This window comes from Chanodichthys erythropterus, chromosome 16 (genome assembly GCF_024489055.1).
Source record: "Chanodichthys erythropterus isolate Z2021 chromosome 16, ASM2448905v1, whole genome shotgun sequence".
NCBI classification, from domain to species: Eukaryota; Metazoa; Chordata; class Actinopteri; order Cypriniformes; family Xenocyprididae; genus Chanodichthys; species Chanodichthys erythropterus.
In genome coordinates, this window is record NC_090236.1 from 41,012,374 (window position 1) to 41,039,259 (window position 26,886).

The following is a 26,886-nucleotide window of genomic DNA, read 5'->3' on the forward strand; positions in this document are numbered from 1 at the left end:
CACACAGTGACAGTTCAGACAGATGACAAATGCACAGCTGTGCGTAAATCAATAGCAAGCTTCAGAAAACTGTTAAAAGAAAACAACAGCAAAAAACAGACTTGCAGACGCACTTAAAAGGAATATTCTGGGACATTTACATCAGTGGCGTGCTGTCGATAATTTAGGCTCATTCTCAGTATATTTTGAAGAAACAAAAACAACAAACTTATGATGAACGTCTAGAACATTTAAGAATGTGATAACATTAGAACTTCTTCCTGAGTCTCTCCATCAGTGTCGACTCCGGTTTGAACAATGTAAGGCTGAACACTTTCCTCATTTTGGCTGCGTGAGATTCTCCGGCTTTGTTGTTGTTGAGCTGATAAAGCTCCGCCCTCTTCTGGAAAGGGGGCGGGAGCAGCAGCTCATTTGCATTTAAAGGGACACACACAAAAACGACGTGTTTTTGCTCACACCCAAATAGGGGCAAATTTGACAAGCTATAATAAATGATCTGTGGGGGATTTTGAGCTGAAACTTCACTGACACATTCTGGAGACACCAGAGACTGATATTACATCTTGTGAAAGAGGCATTATAGGTCCCCTTTAAATATTTATAGATGTTTTGCACACTATAAGTGTATTCCTGTAGATGCATGAGTCAAAATTGTTTCCTGTGGTAATCGACAGCATGCCGAAGACATCAAGTTTAAAATAACCCAGAATATTTCTTCAAGCAACAGAGAGTGTTATGTTAATGACAGTAATGTAGGTGTTTTCTAACAACATTTGCACTACGTTTAGATGAGATCTATGGGAAGTGGGCTGTCAGTTAAGGGAGTACAGCTAGAACAGCTCAATGCAATTACCGGAAGCATCCCTGGTTGACATCCCTGAAAACAGCATTCAAGAAAAGAGAAATGAAGAAACAAATAAAGACAGAGAGATATATTTAGTTTTCGGTGTCTAAAGCTAAGTGTACGCTCCATGAGTGATGCCTATCAGATTATATACAATAAGGCCTAGAACTGCTCGATTATGGCAAAAGTGGCTGCGTGAGATTCTCCAGCTTTGTTGTTGTTGAGCTGTTAAAGCTCCGCCCTCTTCTGGAAAGGGGGCGGGAGCAGCAGCTCATTTGCATTTAAAGGGACACACACAAAAATGGCGTGTTTTTGCTCACACCCAAATTTGAAAAGCTATAATAAATGATCTGTGGGGGATTATGAGCTGAAACTTCACAGACACATTCTGGAGACACCAGAGAAAAATAATAATAATAATAATACTTGAAGGCATCTTTACACAGCCGAATTAAGCCGGCTCTGTGCCTGTTCTGTGAGAATACACAATGCCGGATAAAAGAAGATCTAAAATATACCTAAAATGTTAAATGATCATGATTTCAATAATTACGTCCCTTTCCAACATGATTACGTCATGCGTGGCGCATCACAGAATAGTGCAAGACGAGCGTTTGTGGTTAAAACGTATATAATGTTTTTTTTTAGTAAATGTCAGATGGTTTCTCTAGATCAGACTCTTATTCCTCGTCTGGGATCATGTAGAGCTCTTTGAAGCTGCACTGAAACTGACATTTCAACCCATTGAACCCCAGTGAAGTCCACTATATGGAGAAAAATCCTGAAATTACATCTTGGATGACATGGGGGTGAGTAAATTATCAGGAAATTTTAATTCTGAAGTGAACTAGTGCTTTAAGACAGGCAAAACCGCAGTGTTCACCAGGCAATTAACGTACGATGGACAGGACGAGCCAAGAAAGACAGATTTCATGAAGAGAAACCCTCCATTGTTCATGTTTATGTAGGCCGGAGCGTTTCTCATGGAGATCAATAGCAGCAATCGCTCACCTTTCTTTGTCATGTAGTTCATGCTGTTGGCCACCGCTGCGTTCTTGTCTTTGGTGTCCAGAAAGAGGAAACGTGCATATTCGTCGATAAAATGATTGTCTGGAAAAGAAGAGACTTGTTTTTTGTTTTTGTTGGAGGTCATGTGATGGCAAACACTTGGGGAGAAAGTGAAAATAAGGTCGTGCTTTGTTCTCAGTTAGAGGTACATTCATATTCATAATTGAATCCAACCAAAGTCATTTCGAATGCAGCTATTTCTGAACATCTATTGGAGTTCAGATTGAAATTAGTCTTTTTTCCCTCAGCTTCCTGCAAATATACTATTCAAAAGCTATTAAAATTCAGTTTCATATTCCTTGCAAAAACAAAGCAGTTTATGAATATCATTTCCGCGTTCTCGTTTGTAAATAAATGGGCTTTCAAGAACAAACAAGACATTTAGCACAGGATTCCCAAAGAGCCAGATATGCGTTCCTGAGAGGGCATACGTGCTGTATTTCTCAAACTAGCTCGCTTACAGAAAGAAAAGCTATTTGTGATTCAACAGAAAAGAAAAACACATTTTTTGTTAGGAACACTCACTGGTGGCGGAGAGATCCAGATAATTCCTGCTGGTGCTCAGGATTCGGGAATTGATCCGTGGGACCACGTTGGGCTGATTCATGATAAAGTCCACCACATCATGGTCACTGTTCAGCTCACCCTGAAAAGATTATGGAAAGCATCAGGGCTGACTCTTTTTGGTTTTCTAAAGTTATTAGCCTCAGTATTTTCACTGGCCTCAATTTTGACATTGATACCATGAGGAAAAACTCAAATAGATATTTATAATATTATCTCATAATTTGCAGCAGGGTTATTAGGCTGCAGCTGAAATCACAACAGCTCCACTGACAGCTTACAGAGACGACCAGCCACTTTAACTCCCTGAAAACAACCCAACTGCTGGGTTAACCCTCTGGAGTCTGAGGCTGATTTGGGGCCTGGAGAAGTTGACATGCCCTGACATTTGTGCTTTTTACACTGTATTCAACAAAAACTAGGCTGCAATAATATGTGAGGAACATGTATGTACATGTTTGTATTTTTGAAGGAATAATGTTTATGCGTGGTTATTGAAAAAAACAAAAAAACTTCACTAAAAGTCACTGAAATAAGGCCAAAAATATATATTAAATCTGTGTTCACAAGACTTCTGGGTATTGGAGGTTGTAGACTAGCTTTTGGTTAAGAATTATGTAAAAATTATGCTGCCTACTCCTTCATATAAAACAATATATTGATTTAGTTTTTGTAAGACACTTTTTGTCAAGAAACACACTATGTGTGGAGGCATGAATCATCATGAATAATGGGCCATTTACACCTGAGAAGACAAAAGAATCACATAATAATGACCTGAAATGACTTGCATATTAATGAGGCCTTTCAGTCAGGTAGGCTGTGAAAAAACCCTCTGTAATCATGTCTTAGCTCAATTTAAAATAATGGTATTCTATTATATTCTTTAAAATATAATGTATTTCTGTGATGCAAAGAGTCTGAATATTGGTTTTTAGTTTAAAAGCATGCACATTTGGAGAAATATTGATGGATTTGCATTTGTCAATTTTCTATACAGAGGAGTTATATGTATTCTATACTCATTGTCATAACTATGAGCGCTGGTGTTTTCAAGTGATACTTGCAGCTGGAGGGCGCTCTGTACACCTTTAGTCCACAAATTATTCTACAGAAGAAGAGGACATATCAGGAACTAACGGCATGTCTTCCAAAGGTCGTTAACCATGGCTTTTACATACAGATAAACACTTTTCAAGACAATAAATACACGATTGAGACGATGAATGGAGTTAAGCCTACAATAAGAGAGTTTATTTACAAAAAAAACTTCAGGATGATTAAAGGGATATTTCACCCATAAATGAAAATTATCTCATGATTTACTCATCCTCAAGCCATCCTAGCCATCATATCTTCTTTCAGACGAACACAATCAGAGTTATAATAAATATTCTGACTCTTCCAAGATTTATAATGGGAGTGAATGGGGGCCGAGATTTTGAAGCCCAAAAAAGCTCATCCATCCATCATAAAAGTAATTCATACGACTCCAGGGTGTTAATAAAGACCTTCTGAAGTGAAGCGATGGTTTTTTGTAAGAAAAATATCCATATTTATATCTTAATAAACTATAATAACCAGTTTCCGACAAACATCAGTATGCAAGTCGACTTACAGTGGAAACGTAACCTATATATAAAAGAAGCTTTTTTGGGCTTCAAAATCTTGACCCCCATTCACTCCCATTATAAAGCTTGGAAGAGCCTGGATATTTTTAATATAACTCTGATTGTGTTTGTCTGAAAGAAGATAGTCATATACACCTAGGATGGCTTGAGGATGAGTAAATCATGGGATCATTTTAATTTTTGGATGAACTATCCCTTTAAGTTACATACTTTTTAAGGGGCTCACTTTAAGATCCATTATACTGTTACACATGTGTTTTCTTTCTCAACTGTTTACGTTCACTTCAAACATAACTGACTGTGTTTACATGAATACTCTCCAAGACCGGCACTATTTTGTGTGTATTTGACTGTTTAAGCGCAATAAGCAGGGAAAAAGAGCTAAATTCAGTACTGAGAGGAGGGTTTATGTGGCGAGAATAAAATCTGCGGGAATGAGTAAAATTATATGTAATACACGCCGAAATTCAAGCCCTGTAACACAAACAACATTCATCCGTAGTCACTGTCAGAGAGATGAGAGAGAGAGCAGCCGATGTCGTATATCTATTCTGCGGAAAATGAGTATTTCGGATATTTCAGTATCGAGTGACGTGTGAGAGCTATTTTTTAGGAACAGAGCACTTATATAATGTGCTTGTTTTTAAAGTAATGAGGGTGACAGACATGTAATTCTCACCAGATAGACGGTGCGCTGAAAAAAGCTGGTGGTCTCCAGGATCTTGTGCATGACAACGGTCTCGAGTTCATCGGGGTCCAACTGCTCACGCTGTAAAGGCATCCCATTATACAACACCACGGGCAGCGGGCCGACACCAGTCTGTTCATAATATGCCTTTCCCTCCTGTGGAGACAGAAGATATTACCTCAATAAGGGTTATAGTTACCGCTCGAAAGAGCGATTAGCACAGGAACCACCTCTGGCTGACAGTTACATCTCTACAGTTGACCAAACATGATCACCTCCACTATATTCCTTATGAATATATGACATCTGAGATGGAGCGCTGCTGAAATATTTAAAGCATACGCACTAGAAAAACAAATCCCTCACTTTTCTGTTGTTGTCGTAGGCAGAGTCGGGCCCCAGGATGCTGCTGATCTCGACATACGGATATCTCTTCTCCAACACACCCACCACATGCTCCACCTTCAGCTTGCCTCCGCTGGGAACTCGGTTCAACATCTGGGAGACAGAAGATGATCAGAACACATCGACATGTTTGTTAGGTTTGAGTGTGCAATTCAAAATTCACTTGGAGCTCTTTCTCTTTTGGGAAAACAGAGCAGAAATACTGATGCTCCCCCAATACCACCTACTTCTGAATCTAAACCGGTGTTGTACGAAGCACTGGTGATGCTGACTTACTGATACGATGGCATCAAAGGCCATTTGGCTGTCTGTGTCATCAGCGATGTAGTTGAAAGCTCGAAGCAGAGCCACACCAGCATCCTGCATCCCATCAACATCATCAGCATCATTAACCACAAACACCGCTCCAATCCTGCGGACAGACAGAGACAGAGAATCACAACAGATATTTAAGGGCTTTTATGGCTTTATTATATATCGAGAGACAGAAAAGTAGTTCAACGGAGGGGTGAGAATGACATCTGAAAATGTCCAGATTTGAACCTGCTTTCCTGTGGGAGCGAGCGCGTCGCCACTGTGCCACAGCTCTGACGTTAATTCACAGCTGAGACACTAATCATGTTCTTGTATGATGTTCAGACTGACCTGAGTGGGATGTTGTTGCTGTAAAACATCTCAGCCACGCTGATCAGCTCGGCCGTGTTCACATGGGTCGGATCCAGAATCATCACCTGTCAGAACGACACACACACACACACACACACGGTTAAATGTTTTACATTGAATTGTTAATGACGAAGGAAATGGTCGCACAATGCAATGTTTACACGGCACCTGCAACACTCACCAGATTATGGAAATTCTTCCGGATCTGTCGGATGACTCCAGGAAAGGTGGGCCGCAGTAGCTCCTGCACGTTAGAGGGCCAGGACACATACCTGCCATCCGTCTCCAGGTTATTAATCCACTGGAGAGAGACAGAAAGAGGGATTACTCTCTATTCTTTCCCTCAGAAAACAGAAAACAAAACGTGGCTCACGTTAACAGCAGGGCTGCGGATGTCCACGCCGTAGTCCGAGTCTGAGGGCTGGACGTTGAGTTTGAGGATGTCGTGGATGTAGGGAGTGTCGATGAGCAGACTGCGCAGACCCTCCATGACCCTCGCCTCGTTCCTCAACACATCAAAAATGCTGCAGAAACACATGATAAATATTAACAAACACGTCTCGCTTTATGGTGAAGGATTTTTTAAAGAAATTAATGTGTTTATTCAGCAAGGAGGCATTAGATTTATCAAACGTGAGAGTAAAAACATTAATAATGTTACACAAGATTTACAAATGAAATAAATTCTGTTCTTCTGAACATTAATATAATATAATATAATATAATATAATATAATATAATATAATATAATATAATATAATATAATATAATATAATATAATATAATATAATATAATATAATATAATAATTCAGTTACATTTTTAATAATTTATAAATGCAGTTATTAGATATACATTAACAAATAAAATAAATAACTTAAAAAAAATAGATTACATTTTAAATATATTAAAATAGGAAATAGTCATTTTAATTGTAATAGTACTCAACAATATTGCACTTTTGATCAAATAAATGCTACCTTAGTGAGCATAAAAGAGTTCAAAAACATTTAAAAATTCATACAGGCGAGAAACTTTGGAGCCGTAGTGTACTTTACATTATAGTCAAATATTAAATAATTTTTCTTATTTTTGTTAAACATTTATTATCATTTAAAATTAATATTTTTTAGACTTTTGCCAATTATTATTTTATTATATTATTTATATATATAATAATTGTTGTGCATTATAATATAATATAATAAAAACTTACATATCCAATATATTATAAATGCTGTTATTAGATATCCATTAACAAATAAAATAAACTACATAGTAAAATATTATATTTTTTTCTTATTTTTTTGGTTATACATTTATTATCATTTAAATAATTGTTATCAATTAAATATCAATTAAATAATTGTTGTGCATTTCTAATATAATATAATTAATATAATATTAGATATTCACTAACAAATAAAATAAATTATAATATAATATAATAATTCAGTTTTCCCCCAATATTTTATAAATGCAATTAGATAGTCTATCCATTAATAAATAAAAGAAATAAACTACTTAAAAATAAAATATATTAAAATAGGAACAAAATCTTAGACAACAAATTTGTGAGCGGTAATGTATATGGCATAATAGTCAAATATTACATATTAAATTAAATTAAATTAAATTAAATTAATATAAATTAATATAAATTAAATTAAATATTTATTATAATTTAATTTTTAGACTTTTGCCAATTATACTGTATATAAATAATATAGTAAAATAACAACTGTTGTGCGTTTATAATAATATAATATAATATAATATAATATAATATAATATAATATAATATAATATAATATAATATAATATAATATAATATAATATAATATATAATAATAATTCAATAATTCATAACCAATATTTTATAAATGCAGTTATTAGATATCCATTAACAAATAAAATAAATAAACTACTTAATCAAATATTATATTTTTTTCTTTTTTTTTAAACATTTATTAGCATTTAAAATTATTGTTTTTAGACTTTTGCCAATTATAAATAAATAATATAATAAAATAATATATAATAATTAAATAATTGTTGTGCATTTATCATAATATAATTCAGTTACATTTCCAATATTTTATAAACGCAGTTGTTAGATATTCACTAACTAATATAATATAATATAATATAATATAATATAATATAATATAATATAATATAATATAATATAATATAATATAATATAATATAATATAATATAATATAATATAATATAATATAATAAATATAATATAATATAATTCAGTAACATTTCCAATATTTTACAAATGCAGTTGTTAGATATCCACTAACAAAACTTTAAAAAAGTATTTACCTGAAGATATCCTGCACATCCAGGTCAATATGGAGTCCATTGATGAACAGAGCCGAGTCTCCCGGCTGGAGCCCTAACGTTCCCTTAAAATACTAGAGGAGAAATGAGAATATGGCACATTAGTTATGACAAACTCATAATTATCTCTAATATAACCTCAGAAGGCCTGCGGGCTGCTAATCCCAGGATGAAACGTATGTTTGTGTCACTTCACAGAGCAGAAGAGAAGCTGAAAGAGACGCTCAATATGATCTATAATTCAAACAGGCTCTTCTGAGCCGCAGGCCAGCTCTACTCTATATACTCATGCTTTTATCCGCGGCACTCGTGTTTGTTATTCGCTAAAGGCACATGCATTAGAGCGAGGGAGCTCGTTAGAGGAACTTAAAGAGCCTCTATTCGTCATGTTTCCCAGCATGCAATTACAGTGAGGAATGAGGAGCAGGTCCGTTACACGTCCTCATTACGAGAAGCAAGAAACGGCTTTAATCACAGAAAGGAAATGACCGAAACAACCACGTATAAACCGCGTTTACTTCATTCATTTCCGCTTCGGTGACAAAACAAAAGCATTTACACACACGCTCCGACACAGAGGAACGGGAAGAAAACAAGCAGAGGGATGCATTTCATTTTAAACATTGGTTTCAATGCATGGGAACTGAGAATCACTTGACTTGACTGGGTTTCTTCTCAGCTTTGAGGAAACATGAGGGAAAAAGGACAATGGTGGCCCTCACCTTTTGATTTTCCTCGATCTCCTTACGGATCTCTGAATTAACCACCGTTTTTGTTAAGGACCTGAGAGAGAGAGGAGAGAGAAATGTGAGCTGCTGTACTGAAAACGATTCATTAGTTCATCACGGTGATTCATTATAATCAAACCTTGAACGCACGCCTACCATAATCTGCGCTGACTGTTTTAATCAGCGCCGTGTGACTAGATGAGATCGCTTTCACTGACGTCACGCAGGTCAGAGCGCTTTGAGAAATACTCCGTCTTCAGAGTCGATGAGCTGCGGTTAATTGCTCTGACTGCTTATTATACTCCATGATGTCAAGGATCACTTTAACAAAATTGCATTTTAGGGTGGGCGGCACATTTAAAAATACATTCGCCAAAAAGAAAAAAACATCTGTGTCTGCGCTGTCTGGGTCCAATAAAGCATATTATTTTCATCATAACTGCTGTTGGCTTGATTTTTTCCTCTTTACAGTGTTAATTAAAACTTAAGTCTCTCTTTTCCTTTTGAAAGTTCCAGCTCGGAGTAAACTTTCTGATGACTTGAGCGCCTTGAATGTATGAACTGGAGAAACTACAATGAGGAATTGATGAAGAAAAGTATATTTCACATTTTAAAGTAACATATAAACCGTACGCCACACCTGGTTAGGACACGGTGTTTCCAGCACCAACTCACTGCCTTCACTGAGAGTAAAACGCTGTGCGAAGTGATAAAATCTCATATACAAAATTGGGAATGATATTCCACATCACATTACACACAGAACACACACATATATTACGTAACACAGACTTTTATTTTGCAAACGATTAATCGCGATTAATAATTGTGCAGCCCTACTTGGTTTTTCACAGCAAAGCACTTCATGTTTACCGTCTATTTGCAATAAACACGCAGAACGCGTTAATAAAAAAATCACTTGTTTTAGATCGAGCACATTTTATCGAGCACTGCTCGTGTATTTCTCAAAACACTGCTTCATGAAGCTTTACGAATATTTTGTTTCGATTCAGCTGTTCAGAGCACCAAAGTCACGTGATTTCAGTAAACGAGGCTTCGTTACATCATAAGTCTTTTGAAACTGCAATAATTCACAGTTAGATACATACGGAAGAGGATTAGGGCCAAGCAATAATAGTTGTTAAAGTAGTTGTAATTTAACAAGTAAGTTGTTACATTTCAAGAAAAAACTCGTTAAATTTAGAGAAAAAAGTCGAGATAAAATGTTGAGAATAAAGTCGTTAAATTATGAGAATAAAGTCATTAAATTACGAGAAAAAAAGTCATTAAATTATGAAAACAAATTCGGAATTTAATGACTTTTTTCTCATAATTTAATGAGTTTGTTCTCATAATTTAATGACTTTATTCAACATTTTTTCTCGACTTTTTTCTTGAAATTTAACAACATTTTTCTCATAATTTAACGAGTTTGTTCTCATAATTTAATGACTTTATTCTCAACATTTTTTCTCAACTTTTTTCACGAAATTAAAAATTTTTCTCATAATTTTAACGAATTTGTTCTCGTAATTTAACAAGTTTTTTCTCGTGATTTAACGAGTTTAATCTCAACATTTTATCTCAACTTTTTTCTCGAAATTTAACGACTTTTTTCTCATAATTTAATGAATTTGTTCTCGTAATTTAACGACTTTTTTCTCGTAATTTAATGACTTTATTCTCAACATTTTTTCTCGACTTTTTTCTCGAAATTTATCTACATTCTTCTCATAATTTAACGAATTTGTTCTCATAATTTAACAATTTTTTTCTCGTGATTTAATGACTTTATTCTCAACATTTTATCTCAACTTTTTTCTCGAAATTTAATGAGTTTATTCTCAACATTTTATTTCGACTTTTTTCTCGAAATTTAAGAAGTTTTTTCTTGTAATTTAACAACTTTTTTCTCGTAATTTAATGACTTTATTCTCAACATTTTATCTCGACTTTTTTCGAAATTTAAAATTTTTCTCATAATTTAACGAATTTGTTCTCGTAATTTAACAAGTTTTTTCTCGTGATTTAACGAGTTTATTCAACATTTTATCTCAACTTTTTTCTCAAAATTTAACAACTTTAATCTCCAGATGGTTTTATTTTTTTATTATTGCTTGGCCCTAATCCTCTTCCGTAGATACACACTCCGAATCACTGATTCGAAACAAATGATTCATAAAGCTTCATGAAGCAGTGTTTTGAAATCGCCCATGACTAGATATTGTTGAATAAAGTCGCTATGTTGGTGCACAAAAAGTATTCTCGTCTCTTCATAACATTAAGATAAAACCACTGCAGTCACGTTGACCATTGACGTGGACCTCAAAAGATGCATTTATCATTGCTGTGTGGATCAGATACCCTCGGATTTCATCAAAAATATCTTAATTTGTGTTCTGAAGATGAACAAAGGTCTTACGGGTGTGGAACGACATGGAGGAGAGTAATTAATGACAGAAATTTCATTTTTGGGTGAACTAACCCTTTAACTGGCTGGGAAATGATATTTCAAAACAAGAAAACAAACAAAAAAAGATTTGTGTTGCTTTATCATAGATGGATAGAGTTATTTACCTGGCTTTGGTAGGGAAGTTCTGGCTCAAGTCCTTCATGACAGTGAGAGCGTCCACAGAGGGAGCTGCCAGGATACGGGCGGCAGTCTGAAAGCTGAGATCTTGAGGAGGATAAAGAGCAAATGTCACTCAAACTTGCTCTTGAAATATTCAGGATCTCATTTTAAACATGACCTGTATGCGCTATGCCCAATTTCTCTAATTCTACACATAATGAATCTGATGTGACAGCACGTTTTCAGTACTGTTGGGAATATTGCGTGTGTGTGTGGGCTCAGAGGTTTTGCTAAATGTGACTATTCTCTGATGAGTTTATCTTGATAGAGCAGTAATGAGCTCTGGACTAGTGGGAGTTGTGTTTGACAACCGCACAAGGCCAGCAGAACCACAGCTAATTAACAATGTGGACAACGGTACGTTTGCATACTGTCAGAATGAGAACTGAGCTAGCCGAGTGCTCCTTTAGTCACAGGTAATATAATAATTGAGCCTTGATGTAGTGCCATTATTATGAGTGTGCCTAATGTGCATTTAAGCAACGGCGAGAGAGGCTCTGCTCCCAGTAAGAGAGGCTGCTCATGGTTTAATACAAACACTTGCATCCCACATCCATCACAGATGGCACCCACCCTGCATCTGCCACACTTTGAGCGGAGCCATCTCATTGGTGCTCTCCACCAAATGCTTCCGGAGCTCCTTCAGCTGTTCCTTGAGTTCGGGATAAATGGTCCTGACAAATTAAACAATAAGTTCTATCAATATATATATATATATATATATATATATATATATATATATATATATATATATATATATATATATATATATACACACACTACCAGTCAAAAGTTTGCAAACATTACTATTTTAATGTTTTTGAAAGAAATCTCATCAAGGCTGCATTTATTTGATCAAAAATACAGAAAAATCAGAAATATTGTGAAATATTATTATAATTTAAAATAATGGTTTTCTATTATAATATACTTTAGACGAGAGTTTTTGTGTTAATGATCATTCAGTTACTTGAGTTTGCCGAACAGGAAGCCCTGGACTTCATCCACAGGATCGTTTTCACCTATTAATGTGGCATTGGCATCGGCTCCAGCTGTGAAAAGAGGAGGAAAGATAAACGAGTTTGCTAGTCTTCTTTCAAAGCACATTATGGAGACTGCTGTCGTACCCTGAACCTGAGTGTCATCTTTGGCTTTGTACTCTTGGTTTTTGATGGCCAGTTCCACTCCATATCCAGACAGATGCACTTTACTCTTGCTGGGGTTCTGCGTGGGTCACAGAGTTATTATCTTGAGAGGAAAACTCAACATTCATTGCATTTGGATTACTGGTTTTGATTCTTACAGAGAGGAAGTGGCGTAAAACGTAAGTGATCAGGCCCTTGTTGGCTTTGGCCAGCATCAGCTGATGGAAACTGGAGAATTCCCTGGTGCCCATCTCAGCGTAAAGGATCACCACCGGAGCATCGGGATTGGCAGAGGGGAATCTGTGATCACCTTTGAACAGGTGTGGCTTTGGCCTAAAAAGAAAAATCAATGATATTAAACAGTTTAGGTTGTGTTTAGGTTAGCTGACAAATGGACAGTTTAAACATATATACTATAGTGTCATTTATTTGAATAAAGGAAGTGTGTGTTTGTCAATTTATAAAAGTACAAATATTGAATGTACAGTTGTCATATGAGGACATGAAAACCACTTACACGATACAGTGTTAATTACAATATTATGTAGTTTTAGATGGGATTTACATTGTCCAACATTTAGACACTAATTTGCTGGCATCTGTACAAATAAAAAAATATGGTTCTAAATATTGACTCTGATCTAATGTATGTAATATGTGGCATCACTTTGCGGATTTAAATAAATCAATGCTTTCAAATAAGCATAAGAAATTAAATGTGAAAGTGCATTATTTACTTCCAACACTGTCAAGCATCCCAAAGACATTGTCCATTTAAAGATTGATTTTGTGAGTCACTCCAGCAGACTAAAACATTTGATAACACTTTATTTTAAAGTAGGACTCTATGAAATCCGTTTTATTTTTCCTAAATTACTTTTTTTTTTTTTTCCATTTTAATTTTTCTGGATTCCATTGTAATTTTTCTGGATTCTGTTTTTTTTTTTTTTTTTCCTCATTTTAAATTTTCTGGATTCGTTTTTATTTTTTTATTTATTTCTGGATTCCGTTTTTCCCCATTTTAATTTTTCTGGATTCCGTTTTTTTTTTTTTTTTTTTTTTTTTTTTATTTTTTTTTTTTTTTTTTTTCCTTTTTTTTTTTTTTTTTTTTTTTTTCTGGTTTCCGTTTTTTGTTTCCCCATTTAAATTTTTCTGGATTCCATTTTTTTTTTTTTTTTTTTTTTTTTCCATTTAAATTTTTCTAGATTACTTTTTTTTTTTCATTTTAATTTTTCTGGACTCATTTTTAATGGTTGAATTAAATTTTAGCAATCAAAAATCATGAAACTTATACAATTTAACAACAATTTATTAAAAGTTTAACAAAAATTGCATAGTTTTTGTCTCAAATTCTGTTTTATTTTTTAACAAATTCAGTGTTTTCTGTTTTAAGTTGACTGGATTCCATTTTAATGGTTTAATTAAATTTTAATAATCAAAAAGAATGTAATTAATTTAATTCATAAAAACAACCAATTTTATTAATTGTTTTTTCTCCAGAAATTCTGTTGTATATTTTAATTATTTTGGCAATCAAATGAAAAAATAAAACATTAATATAATTCATGTTTTAATCATATGAAATTAAAACAAGGTGCTGCAAGGAGCTTTACTGTTAAAATAAAAACATGGAAGACAAATTGTGATTATTCCTTAAATATAAAGTTTTAATAATACTTTATTATTATTATTATTAGTGTTAGTATTATTATTACATTGAGACGTAGCTTAATTGTACCGTACAACAGTAATATATTTCCGTCACTATTTCAAGTTTAACCGAACTTTTATTTTGACGGGTTGCAGTGAAGACCTTTGAGTTTCTGTGTGTTTATGATACAACGATAATTTTTCTTAAATGAAAGTAAAATGCTCATGAAGTGACTCTGCAGATGAAGTTCATGCGTTCATGTCCTCATATAGTGAGGCGACAGCGAGCGTCACGTGTGCTTCAGTGTGAGCGGGAGATGAAACGTCACCCTAAAATAAAGTGTGAATTTGTGTGAAGTTAATTCAGTGTTTTTTCAGTCATGTGCTGGACTGACCGTTCTGAGGCATTATCCAGCATGACTTTCAGTCTTTCTGTGTCACAAGATGTCTGTCCATGTACGTTGAAGAACGCTTTACATCCAGCCGGAGGAGGCTCATTAGATGCGATCTACATGAACAAACAGAACATGTTGAGAAAATAACAGGACGTCGAGTCAGACCGGTTTCTCCCGAGTGGAGACGGCCGCTCACCTGCTGGAAGGAGTGGACGGTGGAGGAGTAGGTCCTCAGAGATAAGGCGAACTTCAGCAGGTTAAGCTGCACGGGGCTCAGCAGGACACTGGCTCGCTTCAGGATCAGATCGTAGTAAGCCAGATCCGTGTCTGAAATATAGACCACAGTCCTGTGATCCGAATGTGTTTCAAGAGCAACAACACAATAAGTGCTGGAACTATTTTCATTGACTGCACGTAAATTAATATTAAAGAGTGAGTTCAGCCCGAAATGAAAACTCTGTCATCGATTACTCACCATCATATTTATTTTTAATGACCTCTGAGAGATTTCTGTCACTCGTTTGACAAAACTTCAAAGTGTTCATAAAAAGATTATGGTTTAGTGGTTTAATCTTCTGAAGAGACATGATCACTATATATGTACTCACTTTATACAGTACTGGTCAAAACATGACTGTTTTAACCCTTGTGCGCTCTTCGTTTGGGAAGCACTCTCTCCAGAGACCCCAGGCGATAAAATGTAATTTTACTCTGTTTATTAATGTTTTCACTCCACATTTGTGCAGTTTTTGAAGGATTTATCATATTTTTAAATTTATATAAATAAATAAGTATTTTGTTGTGTAGGTTTTTATACAAAAACTGCTTTTTATGTAAAATTAACTTTATAAAGACCCACATTTCTAACTTTCATTCATGGGGATCACATGGATAATTTGACATGGTTTAGTGAGAGATTTTTGCCCATCTTTTGGAAAATGCAGTTTTAAAAGTAAAAATTGATCACTTTATCCAGTAGATGGCAGCAGAGCTCCACTGTGTGCTGTTTGACTGACTGAAAGACATCTTTTCACAAGTATTTTCAGCTGGATTCATGTCTAAATATTATCAAATCACAATTATGACAATAAAAGCTACTCTTTGTCAAAGTTTTGCATTTTTGTACTGAAAAAAAAAGAAAAAAAAAGAAATCAGTTTTTCAATATTTTTACATTATGATGAAACCTGCTTAGAAAATGGACAAAATTCATCCTCAAAATCAACATTATTGAAAATTGATTTTTTTTTTTTTCAGTACAAAAAAAATACACTAAACCATGTCAAATTACCCATGTTATCCCCATGAATGAAAGTTAGAAATGTGGGTCTTTATAAAGTTAATTTTACATAAAAAGCTGTTTTTGTATAAAAACATATTTAAAAAATATTTTTAAATTTATTTATATAAATTTAAAAGATATGATAAATCCTCCAAAAACTGTACAAATATTAGGGCTGCACGATATATTGCATGAGATTGTCACGCGTATTTCGTCAGTAAAGCCGGTTCCCTGATTACCGCTAAATCTCCATCATCTGCTTTCAAATGGAGCGGCATTTAATAGGCAGAGCCGTAGATCACTGAAAAGCCACGCAATATCGCGTTCATATCGCAGATGAATTGCCTTCGATAATGAACGTGATATTGCGTGGCTTTCAGTGATCTACGGCTCTGTCTATTAAATGCCGCTGCATTTGAAAGCAGCTGATGGCGATTTAGCGGTAATCAGGGAACCGGCTTTACTGACGAAATACACGTGACAATCTCATGCAATATATCGTGCAGCCCTAACAAATATCAAGTGAAAACATTAATAAACAGAGTAAAATTACATTTGTTTAAAAACAAACAATTATTTTGTCACAAAAGTACATTTTGATGTCTGGAGACCCCAAAGACCCTGAGAGTGACTTTATTTTTACACCAACATAAAAACAAGATATCACTCCATTTTTTTATTATTATTATTATTATTTGTAGATCTAGAAAGTGTTAACCACTGTACAAAGTGTCATGTCATTTGGACAAAGATAACTTTTTTCGTTTGGGGTCTAAAAAGACCCTGTAAGGGTTTAATGTTTTTGAAAGAAGTCTCATCAAGGCTGCATTTATTTGATCAAAAATACGGAAAAATCAGTAATATTGTGAAATATTATTACAATTTAAAATAAAGGTTTTCTATTGTAATATATTTTAAAACATAATTTATTCTTGTGATCAAAGCTGAATTTTCAGCATCATTACTCCAGTCTTCAGTGTCACATGATCCTTCAGAAATCTGAAGATTATGATGATTTATGATCAATGTTGGAATGTTTTTATAACCTGTGATACTTTTTTCAGGATTCATTGATAAAAAAAAAAAGGTTAAAAATATTGCATTTATTCAAAACAGAAATCTTTTCTAACATTATAAGTATTTATTTATTTTTTATCAATTTAACACATCCTTGATGAATAAAAGTATTAATTTATTTCATAAAAAAGAAAAACAAATTACTGACCACAAACTTTTGAACAGTAGTTCACATTGTTAGAAAATATTTATATTTTAAATAATACTGTTCATTTTTTATTTATCAGCGAATCCTGAAAAAGTATCACAGGTTATAAAAACATTCCAACATTGATCATAAATCATCATATCAGAATGATTTCTGAAGGATCATGTGACACTGGAGTAATGATGCTGAAAATTCAGCTTTGATCACAGAAATAAATTACGTTTTAAAATATATTACAATAGAAAACCCTTATTTTAAATTGTAATGATATTTCACAACATTACTGATTTTTCTGTATTTTTAAATCAAATAAATGCAGAGTTAATGAGACACTTTGTATATCAAGCAAATGGTTGAGTTTCCGTTTACCATCATGTTCATCATAGTGACTCTTCAGAAGACTTGTATTAAATCACTTGATTTGATTAGATTTATTTCACAATATATTAATGAATATCTAGAAACAGACTTTCACTAAAAATGTGTGTTTCAAAGATGAACAAAAGGGTCTGAAGCGACATGATTGATGTCAGAATTTTCATTTTTGGGTGAACTAACCCTGTATAAAAGCAATATTTTAACACACTCCTGTGATATAATATCAAATATATGATCTCAAAGGCTTCATAACATCTAAGAAGTAAAAGATGTAATGGAGATGAAACATTACCATCGTGATCATTCTCTATATTCTGATTCGCTTCTACAAAGTCCCAGAACTTGTGCTGACTCTCTTCAGCAAGGAACTCGCTGTAAAATATAAAGCATGTTTAATATCATTAGTGGACTGTAGCTGTACATTAGACATGACTGTGCTCCAGCTGACCTGGCCTCCAGCAGGAGCGGAGTCGACGGCCATTTAGTGGTCAGTGTAGTCGTCACAGCCTTGGAGTCTCCTCCGACAGAGCCGACAGAGCCCAGAGCCAGCAGCGCCGCACACAACAGCCACATCTTCACGCTACAGCCTGAGGACATCAAACATGCACATCTTCCTGAAGTACTTAAACATGAAAACAGAAGTAAAACTTAAACTACAGAACATTAACGGGCCCCTGGAGACCCCAAAGACCCTGAGTGTGACTTTATTTCTACACTAACATAAAAACAAGATATCACTCCAATGATTTTTATTTGTAGATCTAGAAAGTGTTCACCACTGTACAAAGTTTCATGTCATCTGGACAAAGAGAATAACCTATAAGGGTTAAAAACATCAAACTGACACCAAACAGACTCATAAACTATCATCATATACATTTACAGCTTCTTGTTTGTTTTGTATTCCACTTCATTTGACATGCATGTCTCTCATCCAATCAGAGCGCTGAGCGTGGACTTATAAAGATCAGCGTCATCCAATCAGCGCTCTCATCGAGCAGCAGTTCCGGGTTCTCATTAACTTCCTGCATTATAACAAATTCATTCACTGCATATTGAACGAGGATAAATTACACTATTACATCGTCGAATTAGCGAATTAAAACACACTGAGTAAAAACAAATTTGACTGTGATATAATCATAATGCGAACGATTGCTGATGGATTTAACAGATTAGAGATTAAAATGAAACAATATTCGAGAATAATATCCAGAAATGAGTCTGACATGAAGAATCTGAGCTGTTCTGTGTATATCTGACTAACCGCATACATTCGCTCGAGCAGCTGCGCATGCGTGATGTGGCGTATTCATACACACTATTATTGCAACAAATTATTTTTATAATTATGCTGTTTTAATGCGAGCAATCATACCAGCACCGGCTTCTGAATCCGCTTCGTGAGTTTCCATGTTTGGACGGTGTAGTAAGCGGTCCACTCCACGGTTCATGTGTGGGACCTGCTCTCTGTGCCTTTCCAGAAAAACAGCTTTAAGCATATGCGAAATCACGTATCATATTTTCATTATCACAGTAACGACTGTTGTAATAAAATATGATATCGTATTGGTTAACATATGTCAGTAATTTCATTAAAGAGAGCAACATATTGCATTTTTTCGCTGGCTTTACGCTAGACAGCTTATTTGTCATAGCCGCCATTTTGGCTCAGGAAGACCGCGCAGGAGGCTTTAACTCTGTTTTAACGAGGGAAAAAATGGAAACTGGATTTGTGGCGCTAATTCGTTAAGCTTATTACGAAATAAAGCGTTGTTTTGCTTTCCATCGCCCTACTGTTTGTGTGTGATGCCTATTTTTATTTTTTATTAGTTTTTAAACAGCTACTGTATTCCACTGACACAAATATTTTAATATATCTATAGGCTAATCCATATGGTTGGGTAGACAGGCTACCATGAAATTTCAAGCATTAACATGCTTAATTCGTGTAGTATTATTATTATTTTTTTTAATATGTGACCATGGACCACTAAACCAGCCATACATTTTCTGAATAAATAATCTTTCCATTGATGTATGGTTTGTTAGGATAGGACAATATTTGGCTGAGACAGAACTATTTGAAAATCTGGAATCTGAGGGTGCAAAAAAATCAAAATATAGATAAAATCGCCTTTAATGTTGTCCAAATGAAGTCCTTAGTAATGCATACTTACTTTCTGATATGGGAAATTTACAAAATATTTTCATGGAACATGATCTTTACTTAACATCTATGATTTGGCATAAAATAAAGATTTTGACCCATACAATGTATTGTTGGCTATTGCTACAAATATGCTTGTGCGACTTATGACTGGTTTTGTGGTCCAGGGTCACATATTATTATATATTTGTCAACTATATGCATTGATTGTAAACCGTACTCATGTAGGCCTATTTCTTGATTGAACACAATGCATGTGAGAACTGACACAAAAGAAAGAGCTTTATCAGAAAGATAAAAGTTAAACTTACTGCATAATGTATGATTGTTATTCCTGTTTATCACTGTTAAGCTGCTTTGGAAAAATCTGTGTATAAAGTACTATATTAATAAAGGTGAAAATAACTTCAAATGCAACTTTTTCAGGGTTGATACGTCTGCTTTTATGAAGCAACACAAGTCTCTCATTGTTTGATTCTCAGTCATCTTGTCAGAGGAAATAAACATCTAGATTTCAATATGCCTTCATTTTACATGTTTATCTTGCATTACGGATGACCTAAACGCTCTCAGGCTGTTAGCAAAGATCGGAAACTTCAGTTGGGGAGATTTTTTATTACCAGAATTATAGGGGAGAGTGGGGTAAGATGAGCCAGTGGGTAAGTTGACCCACTCCCTGATTCTTGGCAGCCGTACCATTTTATTGTCATGTGACCATATATTTTAGAACCCTCATTTCTGCCAGACTGTGAAAAGGAAGTGGCTCATTTACTTGTCAAAAGTAAAATTTTAACATAACAGATGTAATTTCATCAAAGCAAATTTGTCCAGGTCTAAACATATTTGTGATGCATAATGGTGATCTAGCAACGAATAAAACCATGAAGGTCATTTAGCTAAGTATTATTCTGAACTGGTAAGCTAGCTAGCTTTAACTAAAATGGCAGCTATGGGGCAAAGTGAGCCGAATGCTGTGGGGTAAATTGAGCCAGCGTTTTAAATTACCCCACCATAAGGCACTGAAGTTAAGTTAAATCTGAAGTATAAACTGGTGTCATTTCAATGTAATATTACGCAACTGGTTTAAATCTTTATTTTCGAGTGTATTTGATAGGAATAGTGTACAAGTACACCAAATCCTTCTCTGATACGAACCAGAAGATGTTTAATCATATATATCTCTCCACCTGTAGTCTCTAATGTTCTAACATGGTCGACATTGCAGAAAAACTACCATGTCAAGAACCTTTTGACTAAAATGTTTATTAATTTCAGTGACATTTATTCATTCTTATTTAGTTTTTATTTAATTTTACTCAAACTCTCTGTTCAGTCTGTTAATGGGAAGGTTACATCTTTGATGTTCAACATATTGTTTCAGAAATGCAAACAATTAAACATACTGAAATTTCAACTTCATTTGGTTCGTTTTGTGTTGTTAAATTTATCATAAAAAAATAAAGATTTGTAAAAGGAAATTTGATTCTTAAATTAGTTTTTAAAATAAGTACATTATATTTAAAATTTCACATGGGTTTGATTCAGATTCAGTTAGATGGTAAGTTTACACCCACCTACTGACTCGGCTCAACTTACCCCTAACCTGGGGTAAATTGAGCCAGATGAACACTTTTTTTAAAGAAGCCATATTTTTTAGAACCCTTTGTCATAGATGTATTCTGATAATTTAAAATAATAGGAAACATCCTGAAATTACTTCAAATACTTTCATGTACTTCTGCCTCATTTTCGCTTATCTTGAGGACCACATAAGTAAAACGCGGCCCATCTTACCCCACTGTCCCCTACTACATCAAACAAAAGAGTAATTGCACAACATCTTGAGACTCGGCTTCCAAGCTTTAGGCGATTCTTATATTTGCCGATTCCTTGTGCTCGAGACGCTGTGATGCTGATAAACAGTGCAATCCCACTGCCGGGTCAGGTGCTGCTCTTTTCATCTATAATGGACATGATTGGACAGCCTGGAACTGTTTGGCTATTACCACCCGAGCCCGAACTGACAAGGGCATGTTTGATATTTCAGCAGAATATTTATGTATATGCTTCCATTGGCCTTTCTTGGGGTATGCAACACACCCGATGAAATTGTGGCAGAAATTGCACGCTTCGGTGTCAAATTAAACTGTAGATCAAGTGTGACAGGTCGAAGTGCGCTTCTAAGGGGACAGAGAGCCCTGGGTGCTTTATGGGGTCAAGGTGGCTCCATTATGCATTAGCATGGACAGAAAAGAGCCGCTCTCCTCTTGCCGCAGTGGCTGTTAACCTTTCCACTGGATCACCTTTTATCTCCGAGGGGGGCTGTAAAACCAGCAGCCTGCTGCCAAACGGGTCTGCTCATAAAAATCAATTACCCTGATTAGGAGGCGATTTGCAGAAGTCCTTCAAAGCCAACAATGAAACACAGAACGGAGTTTAATATTAAGAAATTTCAGAGAATGATTCAGAAAACGAATGTCACCACTAAATTCCTGTGAGGAAACACTTGAGGAACAGGAATAACAATCGAGTCTGAAAGCTTCTCGAGGACGTGACATCACGTTTCCATGGCGCTGACTTATAAATTATACGTCTCACCTTTAAAAGCCATAAGGACCACCCGCATAAAAGGAGAAATGGCCACATCAGTTCCACATCATCCTCTCTGTGAGTTCAAATCAAAGCACTGAACCCACTAACACTGATGTAGATCACACCGACAACTGATGATTAGAGATCAGTGCCGCTGAAACTTAATTTACTGAGACGAGAAAGACATTTGAGGTGAATTTTGTGACATGATTGGGGAGCAGGAACCACTTCAGGTGCTGGGAGGGACGTGTCGTTCCCCTCTGTATTATTATTTACCTATTATTATAGTATTAATTAGGGCTGGGTAAAAAATATTGATTCCTCGATTTAGAAAAGTGAACTCTAAGCAGCATTCTGATAAATATAGCACCGTTACATATTCATTATAATGTTCTTCAATATTTCATGCATGTTTTAATAAATCAGTTATGACAGCCGAGATTTAAATGTTTATATTTAAAAAAAAAAAAAAAAAAAACGAATTGGAGTAGAAATATGATTATGTAATTCTAAACTTTATTTATAATAAAAACATTGAGTGTAATTTAAGTCTTTGTATATAAATAAGTTAATTTAACTTTAAATATTATTTTAGTAGAACCAGCTGACTCTCATGTGTAGTTTACAGCATTATAGTTGAGATTTTTTTTCCTCTAGAAAACTTGCCATGTACTGAAACTGAAATACGACATTCAAAATAATCGATATTGTATCAAAATCGTAATCGAAATGAAAGCATGTGAATAGTAATCAAATCGAATCATGAAAATTGTGTCAATACCCAGCACTAGTATTAATTACTATTTAGCTAAAGTTAAAAACATAAAAATGTCATAAATTGAAATAAAATAATCGTTAACTGAAACAAAATAGAATATTTAAAACTTACACACACACATACACACAGACCTTATCAAAGACTATAAGACGTGTCACTCGTATTGTTTTGAAAGGGAGAAAGTGCAGCGCGCAATATGGCGGAATAAGTTCCGCCTTCTAAATAGAAGCCAATCACCGATTGGTAAAGTCATCGCGTCACTGCAGCGGTGAGGGTATGCATCGACGTCACTTTCCCGCCGGAACGCGCTCCCTCAGCTGGACCTAGTGGCAGAAGAAGCTGCTGCATGACTGGATTTAATAGAGGAAACTGCAAAAACGCGAGTAAATCAAACGATTACACTAAAGGTTGGACTCGAAAGTGTTCCTTATGACTTGTCAAATAGGCCTAATCCATGGATATTGACATGAAGCAATTCGTGTTTCCTGACATTTATATGTGCCTGATTTCGACGCTGGGGAAATACATAAAGCAAATCTGCCTGTGAATATTTTATATAACTACATAGGTAGGTCTAAATCAGAGTAATCACTTATATCAATGTTATTGTCATATTGTCCTGCCCTAAAACTTGTATTTTTGTCAGTGTTTATTTAAAAACACCCAATTATGCAGAATGGTAAATATTTAATTGATGAGTTGTCAACACAATATACAACAATACAATATATACGGTATGATTTTACCTCACAATCCAACATTTTGACACAAAATGATAACTGCAAATCATGTTTCTCTGCCTGGAGTCGAGTTGTTTCTGTGAATTGCAGTGATCCTGCTTCTTTTTTTCTTGTAGCTTTCTGCAGTTTTTAAATATATACCTCAGGTTTTGTTTCAAATCTATTTGTACAGTCAAATGCAAAGCTCTTTCCCGTTTTGGATGTGTTTTTGTTTTTCACATTTGTGTCACTCAGTGGGCGTGACCGCAGTCATAACGGTCGACGGTGACGTCACGTGCATACCCTATATGGCGGAATAAGTCCCTCATTCTAAATAAGAGCCAATCGCCGACTGCTAAAGTCATTGCGTCACTGCAGCGGCAGTTAGAAGCTCTGGTTCCTATAGAAACAGTCAGACGCTCGCCTCCTGAATGAGGCACAAGAGACGCGCTTTTAGAACTGCACATGCGCATTAGCTTGATCCAGCCTGAAAAATATCTTTTTTTGTCATGATTCAAGCGTTTAGGATCAAAATATATGAGACAGATGTCGTCAGATTTCATTGGTGATTACAGATATGAAATTTAATCTTGTCTTTGAACTTCCGTTTTTGCGGTAGCAAAGGAGATGCTTTGCTTATTCAAAGAATAATTAGCTGGTGAAGTGGATTTACTTATTGCAGAGTTAACAAAAGTTATCATGAGAATTGTGATGTTTAAAGCAGATGTCTTAACAAATGTCAGTAGACCGGGAAGATTTTAAAACGAACAGTTCCTTCATAAATACATAAGATCGCTGTGAAAATACAAACCGGAAGTCGAAAGACAACGAGGGCAGCGCTGAAAAGGGGCGGAGCTACATAAGGTCTATATATGCACACACACACAGAGGTAAATTTCATTTTCAGGTTATCTACCCCTTTAAAATGAGGCTTGAATAATTTTAGGCTCTTTTTGTTTTAATGAATTGAAGAATCTGCTGAGGCCGATGGTTAATTGTTGAACTCAAAACAAAAGTACGTTGTAGGCCTTCATCATCTGGGTTCAATACATATTGTTCAGAGCTATAGAAATTCTCCTAATTCTTCTCCCAGCCACTTCATCTTCTGTCTATATACTGTATTTGTAATACTGGGAATTCTTATTATATCCTGGCAGAACAATGGCCCGGGTGCAAGTGATTCTCGGCGTGGCTCTTGTCCAAAAGACACAGCGTGGCAATTCATTACCCCTGCAGAACTCACAGGAGCCGGAGTGATTACCCCCATCCATTTCAGACAATAATGGCTGCTGATACGGTGCTTCTCCGCCGTTCAATTCAACAGGACAAAGAAGCGTGTCTTGATATCCGTGCCAGGAGGTATTTTGTAATTACCAGGGAGAGCTCCCGTCTGAGTCAGCTGCTTCGGCTTCAGTGGTGTGTGTGCAGAGATGCTGCCTGTCAGCTCCGAAGGGCCGATCCTGCAGTGCACTTTCATTCCCATCAACTTAACCCTTATAGGGTCTTTTTAGACCCCAAACAACATTTGCTAAAATTAAAATTAAAAAGGTTCTCTTGGTCCAAATGACATGAAACATTGTACAGTGGTTAACACTTTCTAGATCTACAAATAATAATAAAAAATAAAAACATTGGAGTGATATCTTGTTTTATGTTGGTTTAAAATAGTCACCAGGCAAAAAAAATGTAATTTTGTAACAAAAAAAAATTGATTTTTAAAAAAAACAAATGTAATTTTACTATGTTTATTAATGTTTTTATTCCACATTTGTGAAGTTCTGGAGGATTTATCATATTTTTCAAAATTTATATAAATTAAAAATGTTTTTTTTTTAAAAATAGGTTTTTATACAAAAACAGCTTTTTATGTAAAATTCACTTTATAAAGACCCACATTTCTAACTTTCATTCATGGGGATCACATGGGTAATTTGACATGGTTTAGTGAGAGATTTTTGCCCATCTTTTGGAAAATGCAGTTTTAAAAGTAAAAATTGATCACTTTATCCAGTAGATGGCAGCAGAGCTCCACTATTTGCTATTTGACTGACTGAAAGACATCTTTTCACAAGTATTTTTAGCTGGATTCATGTCTAAATATTATCAAATCACAATTATGACAATAAAAGTGACTTTTTTTGTTTAGCAAAGTTTTGTTTTTTGTAATAAAAAAATATGTTTTTCAATAATGTTGATTTTGAGGATGAATTTTGTCCATTTTCTAAGTGGTGTCTCATCATAATGTGACAATATTGAAAAACTTCAGTACAAAAATGCTAAACTTTGACAAAAAGTAGCTTTTATTGTCATAATTGTGATTTGATAATATTTAGATCTGAATCAGCTGAAAATACTTGTGAAAAGATGTCTTTCAGTCAGTCAAACAGCAAATAGTGGAGCTCTGCTGCCATCTACTGGATAAAGTGATCAATTTTTACTTTTAAAACTGCATTTTCCAAAAGATGGGCAAAAATCTCACACTAAACCATGTCAAATTACCCATGTGATCCCCATGAATGAAAGTTAGAAATGTGGGTCTTTATAAAGTTAATTTGACATAAAAAGCTGTTTTTGTATTAAAACCTATTTAAAAAAATATTTTTTATTTATTTATATAAATTTAAAAGAAAAGGTAAATCCTCCAAAAACGACACAAATATGAAGTAAAAACAGAATAAACAGAATAAAAGTACATTTGTTTTTTATAAAACAATTATTTTGTTACAAAATTACATTTTGATGTCTGGAGACCCCAAAGACCCTGAGTGTGCTTCCCAATCGAAGAGCGCACAAGGGTTAAAATATTGAATTTGTTATTATATAATATCAGAATTCCATTCAAAAGTACATTTTTAAATAATAATCTATAATTGTGCTTGTGTAACACCTTCCCAGAGCAGCTCCATAATAAGTAAAAATAAAGACAGGAAGCACTGACATGTTTATATATAAAAATGATTTTTTTTAATGGTGTAT

At 34.7% G+C, this 26,886-nt stretch overlaps 1 protein-coding gene across 2 annotated transcripts in view; it reads right to left on the reverse strand.

The window, feature by feature from the left end:
- The window catches only part of uggt1 (UDP-glucose glycoprotein glucosyltransferase 1), a 40,498-nt gene extending 21,408 nt beyond the window's left edge, over window positions 1-19,090 (reverse strand). For both annotated transcript variants that reach the window (XM_067362655.1, XM_067362654.1), the window contains exons 1-20: window positions 19,030-19,090; window positions 18,100-18,238; window positions 17,944-18,023; window positions 14,965-15,095; window positions 14,769-14,881; window positions 12,882-13,056; window positions 12,706-12,802; window positions 12,549-12,630; window positions 12,152-12,252; window positions 11,524-11,623; window positions 8,941-9,001; window positions 8,201-8,292; window positions 6,240-6,390; window positions 6,048-6,167; window positions 5,846-5,931; window positions 5,477-5,612; window positions 5,162-5,293; window positions 4,787-4,951; window positions 2,438-2,558; window positions 1,856-1,954 (exon numbers count right to left, since the gene is read on the reverse strand). In XM_067362655.1, coding sequence (XP_067218756.1) covers window positions 1,856-1,954; window positions 2,438-2,558; window positions 4,787-4,951; window positions 5,162-5,293; window positions 5,477-5,612; window positions 5,846-5,931; window positions 6,048-6,167; window positions 6,240-6,390; window positions 8,201-8,292; window positions 8,941-9,001; window positions 11,524-11,623; window positions 12,152-12,252; window positions 12,549-12,630; window positions 12,706-12,802; window positions 12,882-13,056; window positions 14,769-14,881; window positions 14,965-15,095; window positions 17,944-18,023; window positions 18,100-18,238; window positions 19,030-19,066 — 2,218 coding nt within the window. In that variant the 5' untranslated portion in view covers window positions 19,067-19,090. The remainder of the gene's footprint in view (window positions 1-1,855; window positions 1,955-2,437; window positions 2,559-4,786; window positions 4,952-5,161; window positions 5,294-5,476; window positions 5,613-5,845; window positions 5,932-6,047; window positions 6,168-6,239; window positions 6,391-8,200; window positions 8,293-8,940; window positions 9,002-11,523; window positions 11,624-12,151; window positions 12,253-12,548; window positions 12,631-12,705; window positions 12,803-12,881; window positions 13,057-14,768; window positions 14,882-14,964; window positions 15,096-17,943; window positions 18,024-18,099; window positions 18,239-19,029) is intronic.
- Window positions 19,091-26,886: the final 7,796 nt, after the last annotated feature.